Source organism: Convolutriloba macropyga, chromosome 7 (assembly GCF_964194025.1).
Source record: "Convolutriloba macropyga chromosome 7, txConMacr16.3, whole genome shotgun sequence".
Lineage (NCBI taxonomy): Eukaryota > Metazoa > Xenacoelomorpha > Acoela > Convolutidae > Convolutriloba > Convolutriloba macropyga.
Genome location: NC_134474.1, coordinates 60,499,838 through 60,516,211, shown reverse-complemented (window position 1 = coordinate 60,516,211; position 16,374 = coordinate 60,499,838). Strand labels below are relative to the sequence as shown.

The 16,374-nt window shown below is 36.1% G+C and overlaps 2 protein-coding genes across 2 annotated transcripts; both read right to left on the bottom strand.

Annotated features, from left to right (window-relative positions):
* Positions 1-3,462: 3,462 nt before the first annotated feature.
* LOC142342421 (peptidyl-tRNA hydrolase 2, mitochondrial-like) lies at positions 3,463-4,805 on the bottom strand. The gene is made up of 2 exons (XM_075393742.1): positions 4,526-4,805; positions 3,463-3,821 (listed from the first exon to the last, which is right to left on the bottom strand). The coding sequence occupies exons 1-2, from the start codon at positions 4,749-4,751 to the stop codon at positions 3,520-3,522; spliced, it is 528 nt and encodes a 175-aa protein (XP_075249857.1). The 5' UTR covers positions 4,752-4,805; the 3' UTR covers positions 3,463-3,519.
* Positions 4,806-6,401: 1,596 nt separating this feature from the next.
* On the bottom strand, positions 6,402-15,315 carry LOC142342420 (uncharacterized). The gene is made up of 4 exons (XM_075393741.1): positions 15,246-15,315; positions 10,980-11,065; positions 10,186-10,304; positions 6,402-7,266 (listed from the first exon to the last, which is right to left on the bottom strand). Exons 1-4 carry the CDS (start codon positions 15,309-15,311, stop codon positions 6,815-6,817), a joined length of 723 nt encoding a protein of 240 aa, XP_075249856.1. The 5' UTR covers positions 15,312-15,315; the 3' UTR covers positions 6,402-6,814.
* Between the last annotated feature and the right edge of the window lie 1,059 nt (positions 15,316-16,374).

The window sequence follows — 16,374 nt, the reverse complement described above, 5'->3', positions numbered from 1 at the left end:
CAAACTGATGTTGACGAAAACTGAGTAGTACATTGATTAAGTTTTGCAGCAAATCGGGGCCAGTGAGCAAAGATACGTACGTTCAAAACCTACCATGGAATTTCGCTGCACCATTGAATACCCTGCGCAATTTCTTTTGTTTGTTCGGGTTGATGACGGGATGACGTAGGTTCCATTTTTTATCCGACAGCTGCTCGACCATATGAGCGCCAGGAACTCTTGTTACGTAACATTTCTGAAGGTCTTCAATGATTGTTTTTGCGTAATTTTCTCTAAACTATTTGCCTGAAACTTTGCAGAAAAACACACGTTTACAATAAGAACTTCAAATTTAGTTCGGTAGCAATTAAAAAACACGTAGAACCCAGGACAGTAAAACCTCTCTTTTGCGAGCATACTTTCAAGCACTCTTAGCCTCGTGGAAACAGCACCTGACTAGCAGTCCTTTGTCCCAATTTCGGTTCTCACCCATCTACTTTGAGCTTTTTATGTCATTGAACTCTCTCGATATGTTCGCTTAACCATGCTGCTCAATGCGGCTCTGAAACATGCGCATCAAGAGGCCCCTTAAACATGCAAAAATTTTGTCCGAATTTTGAGCTCACTCGTTTAATATATAGGATTATGTTATTTTTCCGAGGTCTCTACGTAAATTGGAACGAATTTTGCACGCATTTAAAATAGTTTAATTTGATTGGCTGAGAAATATGACGCAATTTGATACATTTCTCGCTTACGTTTATTTTATTGGTAACATGATGTATTTCCCCAACAAAACTTTAAAAAACGCGCAGCAGAAGAAAGTGTAGCTTGGATCTCAATGTAGGTTGTTACAATCAATAGTATTAGAATTGAACTGGGGCATTCATTCTTCCAAAATCTTGGACTGTTTATAGCTAATTACAGACAAGTAAGAATTTATACCAAATGTTAATTAAACCATATCCCATGTATGTGCGAATGAAATTCGGGTCTTGCCCATTATAGCCCCCCAGCTTAGTGGTCAGATAACCTATAGCCCCCCAATCATGGTAAAAATACCATAATGGGGGGGCTATATTTTCATGGCGGGGCTATAATGGGAAAGACCCTGAAACTCAATGAACCCAGTTTTTTTTCAAAAAACAGCAAATGCTTTTTATGGCTTTCGCAGCTCGTTGTTTTTATGGCTGTCTTTTCGACTACTTTTTATTATCTTATGACTCAAAAAACAAAGATTCAATTAGCTTATTTTAAAGGTCAAAAAGAACCTATCTAATGTTTTCAGTTGATACTTGTCGGCTCTTAGATTCTACAAATTTTAACAAAAATTTGTGAACATTGGAAAATTAACGATTGTGATTTTTTGGCGATTTGTCAATTCACACAGATAGTAACAAGTCCAATTACTGTGGATGAAAATCCAATTGAAAATATTTGTTGTTTTTTGGTGTTTATGTGGGATTTTGTTTACTGAAAAACTCCAATTGAGTTGCTGATTTATTCCTATACTGGCTGTTTTTTAGTATTATAAAATAATCTGAATAATGACAGGTCCGAATAGCTTCTTAGTGTCCTAAGTGCATCTATTTCAAGCCTTCAATTAACATCTAATGGTTTTAAGGACTTTGGATATACTTATTTGCAAAAATAACAAATAATTTTGACTGTCTATTGACCTACTTTTTGTCTCATTAATGAAAGCTATCAATCACTTCCTTGTGACGAAAGCTTCAATCTATTTTTTGGTTTTCTGATTTGACTAATGCTTTTACGTCTGCGGCACTGTTTCCACTTTGCAGTTTTTGATACAGGTGAGTAACTGTGGTTCATTTTGTTGTATTTTCAGAGTCACTTGAGAAAGGTCCCATTGATATTCAAAAGAGGCCCTCGCAAACAATTTCCGCATTCCATGGCTTCAGCACTCTGTGTTGTGTTTTCGTAAAATGTTAGTGAATTTTCGAGTTTTTCTTAACTGTTGTCATATTGTAGTCTGGTCTTATGTTCTAGACAGGTCACTTAAGCTTCCCAAGGAGTTAAATGTGAATCGCAAATGATTGTTTCGACTTGTGAAATCAATTAATTTCAAAAAATCTAGGCGTTTGGAGCTTGCCGGTTTTTTGTCGATTTATTCACCATTTTAAGACAGGTCACATCTGCTTTCCAGTGAAGGACAAGTTAGCTTCTGTAATTTAAGGTTTTAATTGATGCCATTTTGACTTTGTTACTAAATGTTCTCCGTAATGTTGTGGCCGTACCTAATATTTGTTGTCGTTCTATTGTGTTGTGTAATTTCTCTCGTAGTCCCATTAATGACAGGTCTCATCGGCCTTCTAATGTGTCTTTATATTCACATAGTAAAAAGATATTATAAAATAACAGCACTAAAAAATAGCCGACGGATTGCCGGAAAATAGCCGCGATAGACGCTTGGGGCTTTCCATGAATTGAAACAACTAAAGAGATTAGATAGACAGATCGCACACCAGTCCTTTAGTAGACCACTAGACATTTTGGGTTAGCTTCGGACTGTGATTTTTATGAGACACATAAGCTCTATAAGGAGAAAGCCCTAATAGGGCTTTCCAAAATTAGGATCTTTTCCGTTTGTGCCGCCTCAGCTTAGTGGGCGTATATTATTTGCACCCCTCAGATGCACGTGCAATATTTTTTACATAATGACTTACTATGTAATGGCACGTGCTCTGTAACTAGGGGCGCATAACGTGCTGGGGGCACAAACGGAGAAGATCCCAAAATTAATATTCGAAATCAAAAACTCAAGACTCTAATAATCAAGAATTAGGGCATATATGTTTGGCACTACTTAGATGCACACTATTGACCTTTAACAAGTAAATGTTCATAAAATTTAAAGCTCCATAAGTGAGTTCAGAAGTCATTTTTTTGAGTGAGGTAAGTCATTGAAAAAGTCAATTCCAAGAAGTCAGGGTAAGACGAAACAAAAATCTGTTAGACGAAGTAAAAAAATTAGGAGCGCTATAATAGCCGTCTGGAATTGAGGACGCGGCTATTCAAAAAGTCAATTCCAAGAAGTCAGGGTAAGACGAAACAAAAATCTGTTAGACGAAGTAAAAAAAATTGGAGCGCTATAATAGCCGCCTGGAATTGAGGACGCGGCTATTAAAAACCAATTAGTTCAAAGAATAAGTGATTTTTTGAAAGTTTCCTATTCTTTCCTTATTTGCTAGACATTTAAGTTTAAACATTATATTCAAACGCAAATTACCGAGCCAAGTTCCGTGTTTATCTTAATTAATCTAGACGATTTAAGTTTGAACTCCAACAGCCTTGAGCAGTTCGTTTGTTTCAACTTCATTAAACGCGCTATAAACAAAATCTACCTCATGTAGCTTCACAAAAACACAACCGAAATAGAGCATAAGCCAAATCTTGCTCGGCTATAATTACTTCGAGTAATACTATACGATTGAAGTAACGATTCAAAGAATTAAAAGAACGGTCTGTCAAAAGATGATTTTTCATAACTTATTCAAATCAGTCAGAATCTAAAAACAACTATTTCATCAAGGGGAGTTTTCCCGTCACTTGATCAACTAAACTAATAGGACCCGGTCCAATGGCAACAACAGTTTCAGTTCCTCTCGCGACTTGCGTCCGACCTGCATCTCTGATGATGGCGACCGGAAGCCCCAGACTCTTTCCTTTCTCAAACAATGATCGCAGTTCTTCTAAGGAATCAATTTGCGTGACCACTGTAGTCTGTCCTTGAAATGTCCATGACTGTTTTAAAGTATCGGGTGATATGAGGTAGGCTTTCAGGGCACCGTGTGCACATTGAGCTGCAATTTTGCCTTTGCCTGAAATGGAAACCTGACCAATGTCAAAATTATTTGCAAGTTGACCGGATTTTATTGGTTTTTTACTTTGCATATTACCACCTATCCTTAGCATATTTCTCAATTGTTAATGAATAGTATCAACAATAGAATCGTATCGTATAGTTTTTTTTTTATCATCCCTCACTTACTATTATCAAACATAACCGACTAAACGTCGGAAGAATTGCTCTCGAACGACTAGTGGGAGCTCTAATGAACTGCAGCCTGCTTCAGTCGGTGGGGGGGGGGAGGAGGGAGCCTAAATGGGACTAAGAAGTTCAATAGTGGGCTTCAAATACCACATTAGAGGTTAACATATACCACTATTAAGATTTAAAGTAAGAAATGGCACCAGTTTCGGCGCACTTTTCATTTGACTTTTAGTATTAAATTGCCGCCAATTGAATTCAGCTGCTTAAAATTGCGATTGAGAGAGAATTTTAGGTCATGCGAAACGCAAAAAGTCACTCGAAAAGTCAAAATTGTCACGCGAAAATTTTGCATAAAAAACACACGTTTACAATAATTGCTATGAACTTCGTTCAAGAGCAATTAATCATTAGGGTTATCGTCACTCTGCATATTATCACTCAATATATAAATAATCAACCTCAAACCACTTTATTAATTTCTCCACAAAACTTTTATCTCAAAATTTTAACGCGCTAATCTCATGTTCATACCCATTTTGAGATCCATTCTCACAGCGACGACGAGCTTCAGTTCTCCCTTCATGGCTTCTACACTTTTGTTGGGAGGAGAGTGGGGGTAGTAATATTTCGATACCACTCCCGATATCACTCGCCTTATAGAATGAAGTCGCAATTTGTTGCCCAGAACAAAACCCAGTCCAATACCCCCAATCAACATTAGGGGGTCCATTGCCAAAAACTGAAAACAATCTGGCATTCTGGTCGGACACGTATAATAAACATGAGCGACTAACGTCTGGCGAATTGCTCTCAGATGATCGGCGAGCTGTTGGCTTAGGTAACAGCCAGCTGGTTCTTAGGGATGCTGGCATTAGCGCCCCCCTCCCCGCCCCTCAATCACCCCACCCCCAAATACACCCCCGTCCATCCTCCTCCACCTGGCGGTTTGGATTCCCTTCTCATCCAGCACTCCCCTTCCAACCCTACCCTACCCTACCCTATCCCCTATCCCCCGGTTGAGTGGGGGTCAGACTTTTAAGATCAAGAGCAGCTTTAAGATTAACGCTTTACCAACATCGCTTGGGAGCAATTAATGAATCTTTATGCTCAAACCAGCTATCGTCAACAAAAAAACTAAGGTTGTTAAGGAATGATTCCGATAAGCTTTCAACGTGGCCTAAATCTTTTCTTAATGCTTTGAAAATGCTATATGCACTGAATTTCGAAGCCTTCCAAAGATTTGTAAAAAAACAATAAAAAATGCGAGCGAGTTGTTGAACTGACGTTACAAAGGTACTTGTCTTTACGATAAAAAAATTCTCATCATAAAAAATATAACGTAAACAGAGGTTAAAATTTCTTTCAATAGCTGATGTAACTCCGTTGCTTCAAAATAAACTGGATCATGTCAATTCATAATGCGCAAAAACAAACTCAATTTTAGTCAAGCAATTGAGCCCATGCAAAGCATCAGGAGATTCTTAGCAAAGGAAACATGAGATAGCAATGATTTCAATAGGCAAAAAGCTTAGACAGCTCTCCTAAAATTTTATCTGCAAAATTTGGAAGCAAAATTCTGATCAAGAAGAACTTATCCGGCACAAAAAGCTAAGTTATCAAATGTACCCAAAATTAACCTCCATTTCTTTGAACTTGAGGGAGTTTCTTACAAAATGTTGCTATAATTGCACTTTTTTAATCGGAATATTTGCTGTTTAATTCATAGCTAATTTTGCAGCTTTCTGTAGTTCTGCGCACAATCATTTCATTGTTGCTCATAGCCTAGATTAAATTTCGAAGCGAGCAAGCAAAAGACGGATAAGTTGCGGAAAAGCTATTTTAGCTTACAAGTAAATATCACAAAGTTTCAAAACTCATCACAAAACCATATGACAGTACGAATAGTCAAGTAGTGAAACATAACCGACTAACGTCGGGCGGATTGCTCTCAAACGGCCGGCGAACGGTTTGCTTCGGTAGTTCCCAGCTGGTGCTTAGGGATGCTTGCATTGCGGGAGAGTAAGGGTAGCGGATTAGGGGTGCGGGTAGGGTTGGGTGGGCTGGAAGAGAGAGGGGGTCGCAACCGCCAGGTAGATGAGGGAGGACGGGAGGACTGGGGGTGTGTTGAGGGTGACTGGGGGGGGGGGTCAAACTTTTAAGAATAAGAACCGCCCTTTTACCATTAAATTATCAAAAGTTTTGGTGAACCGCATTCTTAGAGACACCGGTTAGGCGTAAGGCTATGAGAACTTAGTGCCGTCCGAGCGTTACCTGTTCATCTCGTTTTTGAGGACAACGATAAGTCAAATAGGTCAGACGAGAAATCGGTCAAGCAAAAAATCGCATAAAAGAAGGTCACAGGACTAATATAATTGCTGCAATCTTTGAGAACAATTAATTAAACTCATTAAAATAAAACGATGTATTAAAAACACAATTCAAAATTCATTTAAGAAAACAAAACCAAAAAAGCAATATTTGCACAAAATTTGACCGAACTTAGGTTTTCTTTATGTACCAGCTCATGTTCAATATCAAACAAGATTGAGATTCTGTAGTTTACCAGCAATTCGCTCAATTTTACACCAAACATTTCTCAGGTATATTATCTAAAATAGATCATCAAATAGAGTCCAGTGTAAATACCTTATTCAATTACTATATTGCATATCTTTCCACCAACAATGACCGATTCACTTGTAACAAAACTAATTGTTCGATAAAATTCCGAACGATCACAATTATGACGCACATAATTATGTTAGCGACAAAATTCAAAACAAATTTTGTTCTGTGCCAGTAAAGAGCTTTCCTGGTACGCTAATCACTGCTGTCATCTGAATCTTCATCAGTGTTTTCCAGCACAAGAGCATCTTCGGCCACTACCACTTTGGCCCCAGGGGTAGTCAATGAGCTGGTTCCAGTACTCTGAATGTTAGTGAATCCATGCTTAGCATCCGGACGCTTCACCGGCTCTACTTCAGATGACGAGGCACTTGACGACGTCTCGAGGTCACTATCTTCCTGTGCTCTCAACGAATTAGATGACGTAACTTGAGACGTAATATTGTCCCTACTCACTGCGGAAGTTTCCGCTGCGTTCACGTTCTTAACGTTCAATGCTTTGCTATCGGTGTCTACTGTATTCGAGGGTGCAGTTTTGGAGGCTGATGGTTTTTTGGGCGAGGGTTTTTTGGTAACTCCACCTCCTTTGGGTGCTGTGGGGGGTTTGGCACCTGTCTTGGGTTTAGTTGTTGAACATTTTCTGTATGCTGAAATCAAATCGCATACACTAGCAGACGTTTCTAGAAAAACAAACATGATCAACTTATGATGGAGTGAGTCGCTATTCACTTTTATAGCAAGGAGAACAGCAGAAGAAAGACATACAACAAACATACCCGGCAGACTGCCGGAAAATAGCCGCCGTTGATTCCCATAACTCTATTGGGATTGAAAGAAAAGCAAATATCAACAAAAATTGTTTTTTGTATAAAAACATTTTTTAGTGCGATTTATTTTGATGTCATTTTGTAATTGAGCATACTCCTGTCTCTCAGTGAGAGGCTAGAGGGTCTAGTATCAATACCAGTAAGCATTATAGATAGTAACTAAAACTTATGAGCACAAAATTCAAGTACCGGGCATCTAAAAATGGGCTTTATGGGTTTATCCCGTTTCTATCTCTGAATTTGATCTTTTTATACTGACTCTCTTCATTTTGAATTGCTTTGCTGAGCAGCTGCTGTTTAAAAGGACTTTGAGCAGAATGACAGAAGATTGAAACTAGCCTAGAGAAGTCAAAAAGATTTCACGCAAAATGTCGAAAAAGCGGCAAAATGGGTAAAGCGAAAAAAAGTTTGAAGTAAAAAAACATAGCAGGACAAGTCCTGAAATACAATTCAAAGAATTGAATGAAAAACTCAGACGTACTCTACCTGACAAGCAGATCACTTGAACAATGCCAGCCAGAATACAAACAAGATCATCTAAAAAATTGAGAAACTAAAAGAATCAAAACTAAGCAAAAATATACTCATTGCTAAAACTCTTGAAGCTTTTAAACCTAAGGCACAATTTTTCCTTTTAAAAATACCTATTTCAAAAATATGTTAAAAATTTTTGTCTCTGAAATCGGTCCAGTATTAATTATGCAAGACCTGAAAAATATTCATTGGCCCTTAAGATCGATTAACTCGAAAATGACCAAAAAATTTAAGAAAAAAAATCATTTGCAAATTACAAGGAAATGTTGCTGAAAATCGTAAAACAAACATCTTCAGAATCATTTCTGTGTCTAGACGCGATCCAGTAACCCAATTCTAAGCTTTAAACTCATTGGCTCATAGATCGATAGGCAATAATTTTTTTTAAAAAAATTTCAAACTTCAAAAATAGAAATTCGTTCTATTAAGATGTTGAAAGCCATTTAATTGCCACCTAGCAACTATTTAATAACATACTATCAAACCCTGGATGAGTTTACCTGGCTACTGAGGCAAGAAAATAAATAAAATACAAATATTTTGAAAAAACTTGAAAAAAATAGCAAATTTTATCAAAAAACTTCTAAAATTCGAAAGTTTAAATTGTTGAAAACAAATCCATTGAAACTAAAAACCATGCAGTAACTTTTTATCAGAACATGGAATACGTTTTCTTGCACTTGAGAATGGATGAATATCAAAAACTGACAAAAACTTTAGGAAACCTTAAAACAATTGCAGATTTTATCAAAAAAAAAAATGCTAAAATTCGAAACATTAAAATGTTAAAAACCATTCCATTGTTACTGAAAACTATGCAATGCCCTACTAACAAGCCTCAAAGGAGGTTGCCTGGTCGCTGAAGCTGGACAACTGAAAAAATGATGAAAATTTTCAAAAACCTAAAAAAATTGCGAATTTTGTCAAAAAAAATTGCTAAAATTTGTGATATTTAAAAGTTGAAAACCAATCCATGGCAACTAAAAATTTTTCAGTAAGTTATTATCCAACCCCTAATGAGGTTTTCTGGCCCCTGGGACTCAAACAACTTGAATATTGAAAATAAATGTCAAAAAATATGAAAAAAATTTCAAATTTTGTCAAAAAATGCTAAAATTCATGATGCCAAAAAGTTGAAAACCATTACATTATCACTAGAAACTATGCAGTAATCTATCATCAAACCCTTTATCAAACCCTAGATGAGGTTTCTTGACACCTAGGAATAAAAAAAAACTCAAAAAATGAAACATTTTCGAAAAACCTGAAAAAAATTGCAAAAATTAGCATCATTTTGCGTGTTTGTGTTTGTAGTACCAAAACATATAGCTCATAAAACTGTCATTACAAATAATTTTGTCTCGCAAAAAGCCTTCATCAAATTCTAAAAACTTCAACCTAAGACTAATCAAACAAAAAACTCAAAAAAATCACAAAAAAAAACATGAAAAATTGCACCATTTTGAGCCCAAAAACTCCTAAAAATGACCTTTTAACCTTAAATTAAGGCCATCCCAGCAGCTGCACCACCATAAGCACTTGAAGGACTACTAAAGCCCACTTTGGGCCTCTAATGAAACTTAATGCTCGCTGGGCTTTACCTGTTTATCCCGTTTTGAAAGATCAAAGTCATTGAAAAATGTGTGAACACATCTTAACAAAAAACTCAGCGCACCAATACAATTCAAATTCTTTGAACTGTAAAAAAAATAAGGAGCGCTATAATAGCCGGCTGGGAAGATGAGGGCGGCTATTAATAAATGCCTATTTCAAATGGAACCTTCTTGTTCTATTTCGATGGCATCTTGTAGGATTTCGAATGTCCAAACAAATCAATATACGTTTTTGGTGGTACTGGTTCTAATTAAATTAATACCAATACTACTCGGCTGAAAATTATCCCCGTTGTAAATAATCAAATTTCACCTGAGAAAAGGGAACATTCTCAGCCACTATCGCCAATACACCCATAGCACAACTTTTGGGTCTAGGAAATAAACCCCCATTTTAATTATAATTTTGGTCGTGTTAATTTGTTCGGTTGTGATAGTTTCATATCAAATCCCACGGGCCGCTAAGCAATGGTCATGGCCACTAAATGCGCGGCTCTTTAAAAGTCAAGTGCGGGTTTATTTCCTATCTAAAATCAAGTGGGTTTTTTCCGAAACCGGCACAACTTAGATCCTAATATAAAGTGGATCTTACCATCTAGACATTTTCTGAGTGGGTTAACAAACTGGTCCATCTCCATGTCTCTCATTGCACTCAAAATATCCTCAGGTGTGATCGTCTTCCGCTTCTCAGACGCTGCCACGTTATTAGCACTGCAAAAGTAAAACCCAAAGTTGTATCCTGAACGACTGCACTTCGGAATTGCAAAAAACCAGTTATTTAAAGCAACAGACATAACCGACTAACGTCGGGCGAATTGCTCTCAAACGATCAGCGAGCGGTTGGTTTCGGCAGTAGCCAGCTAGGGCTTAGCGACGCTAGAATTAGGGGCTGGTGACCCGAATGGGGAGGGGGTCGAAGTATTGACGGGGGGGGGGGGGGGGGGGGGGGTAGAGTTGGGAGAGCTGGACGAGATTGGGGCAAAACGCCAGATGGAGGTAGACAAGGGGAGTGTTGGGGGGACTGGTTTCGTTGAATGAAAAAATCATAACCAAAACCTGTGTAATGCAACATTTTCCTGCAGCTCGGATTACTGATAAAATCAATATTCTGTGAAACAGCGAAGGCAACAGGCCTTCTTATCAGAAGATATCTGAGACAGATGTCTGCTAAGACATAATACCACGTCTTTTTTAAAATAAAACCTGTAACCGACATGACCTCGTTAATTGAGCATCCGCCAGAGCATAACATCGTAATAACTATATGATCCAATTGTACCATAAAATGAACTTCTATCTTTTTCTTTAGCTGACGACTGCTTCTGCTATCAATTAGCATATCAAAAAGAAATAATGTTGGGACATTATGTATGGGATAAAACTTACTTTGCAGTTGTATAGAGAACGAAGATGCTCGCAGCTCTTCCGATTGCTACCCGGGCCTCCTTTGAAACATTTACATGAGCAGGCAGCTAAACACATCATTCTGGCGTCACAACCAGACAACAAGAACTTTTTGCAGAGCATAAAAGCAAGCGACTAATGTCGGACGAATTGGTCTCGAACTCCTGAAGAGCGCTCAATCTCATTGTAGCCTGCATGTTTCAGTCGAGGCAGGGGGTAGTAACGGTTCAATACGCTCACCAAGGGGCTTTAAATAATGTTACTATAAGTTGATATCGACCAGTATTAAGATTTTAAAGTGGAAATTAGTATAACCACTTGCATTATTAGAATTAGAGGCAAAAATAATACAGACCAAGTAAAAATAATATCTTTCACTTGACTTTTAGTTGTAAACACTACCTCCATTTGAGTTCAGCTGCTTAAGAAAATCAATGAGATAATTTAGATTCTGCAAAAAGCTTCGTTCGTGAGCGGTTGTTAAAAAATGGTAATAGCGCAGATGGTTAGTTAAAATTCGTTTGATATTTTCAATGAAAAAGATTGGCGCAAGAAAGTAGATAGCTCCTGACATCTTGTGTAGGTTCACAATTGTGCCAATACAATGTTCAGTTCCCCAGTTTGATTATTCATAGCCATACACAAACAAGGCGGCTCGTCAATGTGCGTTTGCACATGATGTTCCGACCCAAGCTCATCTACATTTTTGAATTAATTGTCAACCAAATGAATAATTAACAAAAATAGATGTTTGAGTTTATAACAATCATAACACAACCTATCTACTAATTGAATCACATAATGCCATGCCTTATTACAGCGCCAATGAGATCTGACCTTAGGGACTACAAGTTAAAAAACAACCAAAACAATTAGCAAAAACAAAAACTTCACGGCAAAAACTGAATATCTAAATTTAAAAGCACATAGTAACAACGTCAAAAAAAATCAGATAAAACCTTAACTACTCAAACTTAATTTCTCCTATCTACACAGCGGACGGAAAGTTTTCTTAATGAGACTATGTTACAAGTCAATAAAGAGAACGATCAATCAGGCGAAATTCAAAAATTAATCAACATTTTTTAAACCAAGAAAATTCAAGTCTTAAAAATCATTAGCCTTTAACTAAATAAACTTTGATAAATTACTAAAAAGTTACTACAAAACCAAAAGGCATTGTCTTTGGGTAGTTTTAAAGAAAAACCTAAAAAAATAGAAACGATTTGCGAAAACACAAACTATTGCTACCATTAAAATCATTAGCTATAATCTGAATATTGTGTCTTTTTAATTCAATTCTTATTTCTACTAATTCAGCTGCAGCAGGAATTATACTGAGGGAATAAATAAGTTTGTTTGGGCCACATTTGTAAACCATTGGATCTGTTATTACGCCATTTTTCTGAAAGAAGAGAAAAAGAAGCGCAACAACTGACCACTCAGAAAACGTTTATAAAAACTCATATTGTCCAACAAACCGAGCATCGGTGACAAATAAAATCAGTAGATATGTTATTGTTTTGGAATACAAAAAATTGGATGTGACCTCTCATTGATGAAAATAAGTTACAAAGAACAACAAAAACTGAAAAGTTTGAAAAAGGTTTGAAAACGTATATCATAAACTTTAATACCAAAGGCTATAAACTGACCATCTGATTCGGGTAATATCATTAATTCAATCCCCAATTACAGGCCTAAGAGACTTGTCAGCTATTTACGGCTACCTAAAGAACAAAAACAGGCAAAAAACAGCAATATCAGGAAATTGAGCGAAAAAAATATCGAAAGCATTGAAAGGAGCTTTTCACTAAAAACTTTTCTATGTTCAATTAATTTTTAACAGCAATGGGATTCTTCTTTATTATTAATATAGTTTCAACAAATCAAATGTGAACAAATATATAAGGTCCACTAAATTTTTGAGAAAATTCGTAGTATCAACGCCATTAATTTCTTTAGCTTTCAACGGAATCCACTAAATACGCTAAATTACGCCTCCATGGGACAACAAGTTTGTTGGCCATTCATATTTGTTCAATAAGAACTTACAACAAGTTGTTGAAGATGAAAACAACAAAGACAGGCAACAACCAAAAATTCAGAAGAAAAGTGCCAGCAGAAAATTTCAAAGCAATTTAAATCATAAGTTCTTCTCTGGCAACTTTATATATGATCCGTAGAACGTCATGCCTAAACTAATGGGAACTATTAGTATTAGGATAAGGTGATAAGATTTCAAAGGCTCCAAAAATAAGAAAATGTACCCGAAATTTTTTTTCAAAAAAACATGAAAACTAGTGGCATTGAAGTATTAAAACAAATGGGTAGAAGATAAAACCCCCAACCAGATTATTTTTGGCTGCATTTGAAGTAAGAAAAACTCAATAGAGAAGTGTGAGAAGAAAATTTCCAAGCCATTTAAACCTTTAGCTTTTCTCTGAAAACTTTATCTGTGATCCACTGAATATCTTTTCCAGGCCAATGGGATTAGGATAATATTTGGATAATATGTATAATATTTGGATAATGTGATAAGAATTCAAAAGTAACCGATAAATCCAAAATTTCCTTTTTTAAAAAAATTTTAAGTTCTTGTGTTATTAAAGTCATATAATCAATAGTTAGTAGATAAAACTGCCAACGAAACTTTTTTTGGTTTCAGTAGAAAGCAGGTGGGTTCTCTCAATACTGAGACTGACTAACAGTTCACGAAAATTTTAAGATTGGTTAATAATCAAAAAAAATTTTCGGAAAATTATTTTTAAATTCTTAACAGCCATTAAATTCATTAAATATAAACGGAAGTCAATAAATACGATCAAATATGCTTCAATAGGATTATGAGGTTGTTTGTCATTCATAGGTGATCAATAAGACATCACAACAAGTCTTACGACTATGAAAACAACGACAAAATCACGCAAAAACCAAAAATTCAGTAGAGAAGTGCGAAAAGAAAAAGTCGAAGACATTTGAAACTATAAGCTTTTCTCTGAAAAATTTATCTGTGATGCATTGAACGTTTTCTTGAAACCAATAGGAGCTCTCAATTTTAGGTTAAGGTGATAAGATTTCAAAAGTAACCAATAATACGAAAATATCCAAAAAAAAATTGAAAAATTTTTGAAATCTTGTGTCATTGAAGTCATATTACTAAAAGTTAGAAGATAAAACCGCCAACTAGATCAAATCTGATTACAGTAGGACGGAAGAGGGTGCTGTCATTACAGAGAATGACTAACAGTTCACGATAATAAGTTTATGATTGGTTAATGCTCAAAAAAGTTTTCGAAAAATTATTTTTTAAGTCTTAACAGCCATTAGCTGTTACTCACTCGAAGCACTAAATATGCTCACTTAAATCTCATTACGGAACATATCAAACTGTTAGTCAATGAGTCCATGCCATAAGACTCCAAAATATAAGAAAAAGCCCAAAAAGAAGTTCAAAATTTCATTTAAAATTACGAAAACTCAGAGTCGAATTAAAAAAAAACATGAGCAATCCCTTGAAAACAACTTTTTTTGTGCATTGGGCTTCAATTTAGTGCCAAGGAGGTTTGTCATTAACAGAACCTCGATATGAAAAGTGACTTGTCTCTAGGTGTCTTTAAAAAGCAAAAAAAAAGTAGAAAAGTTTTATAAAAAAAATAGCGCTCAAATAGATTTCGAACTTTTTTGATATTGAAGCTCCCTATGAGACCAGAACTAGTCTTTTTTAATGCCTTTAGTCTTTTAGGTACACAAAATTGGTTCATTTTTTGGCAAGAATTTTGAGTTTCAAATACTATTTTTTATAGAAAATATCTTAATTTGAAGAAAAATCACACTAAAAGTGAACAAATAACCCGTGTTCACACAAAACTTCAATCCTCGATAACTCCTCGAAAAAAACGAAAATCAAAAAAATCTTTTTAATTTTGAATTCTACGCTGAAACAGCTTTTTAATGATACAACTCACATTTCTCTGCGATGATATATATCGATCGGCCAAAATTGACTGAACAAAAAAACCCATTTGAGTATATAGTTCCTCCCACCCCCACAAGTGGGGTCGGAACAATATTAAGTGTTGACATGACCGTTTGCAGATCCTAATATCACATTGCTAAGTATAATTTAAACTGAATTTCGCTGTTCACATACTTACACTTCTTTTCATTTCAAATAAAAATAATTGTGATTTAAGTACTTATACAACGCATTAATTTTCAACACAAACAAAAATAGAAGATACTTACTGAATCCTTGACCAATTTAGTGACAACTGTTGCGGGCAAGTTGAGGTCTTCAGGTCTGGTGGCCATAATCAACACTGAAAATTGCACATCATACCTGACAAATCCACCCCAAAAAACACCTCCAGTCGATTGCGAAAAAAATCGACAGGTGATCTTGCAAGAACTCAGTTAGAAGCTTGCAAGATAATATGCACAGTTTGGAATTTTCAGCTCGAGTTTGAGTTTTTTAGATGGATAAAAAGTAAAGTCCAGCGATTTAAACACCACATTATAATACAACGAAAACTATGCCATCTAACAATATGCCATCTTAATCCCGTCTCTAGAAAGTATCCTGTATATGTAAAAGTTCTAGGGCTTATAATTACTCGCACTCAAAAACATAGTTGAAACAGAAAATCAATTATTAAGAAACAAAAATGGAGCACAGCATTATTGGCCAAAAACAAAAACATTAAGCATCATTATAATGTCTAGCAGACAAAGACATTTCTTTGGCAATTGATTTTAATCTGTTTCCCCAAATGACAACAAAAAAAAAATGCAACAACAGCAATTCGTCCCGCTAGCTTTTGCTTAACAAAATTTGAACGATCAATATTTGCGTTCCTGAACCGATGGAAAACAGTGCCTATTCATTGGCAAGTTGTGATCTCTCAGCGAGATGCTGCTAACCTTATCCTATGCCTCAATCAGCATGCTCCACTGCAGAATTTAGTGCTCGTCTCCAGTCCTGGAATTTCGTCACTAAGCGCTAATAAATTTACTAGCATTCTTAATTAAATTAATTCCGTTTTAATATCTTCATATAGTGGCTCGCGTATTAATCGCTGTTATATCAGAAGTGATTAACAATCAAGTTCTCCAGTAGAGAGCTGATTTAATCAATTGATGGTTCTTAATCAGGCAACGGAATTTCGGGCGTCGAGTCGTCTGCAATCGGCAAGCTTTTCAGCTGAAAACCGTTATCAGTTGAAATCAGAGCGTTTCCCAAAAAAATCCCCAAAAGCAAGTAAACCAAAAATATTTGACGACAATTGAGCTTACCAAACTTGACACTCCAATAATGACCACAGATAAAAGATATCGGACCAAAAGGCAATTTCACACAGAGCATCCGCTGACGTCT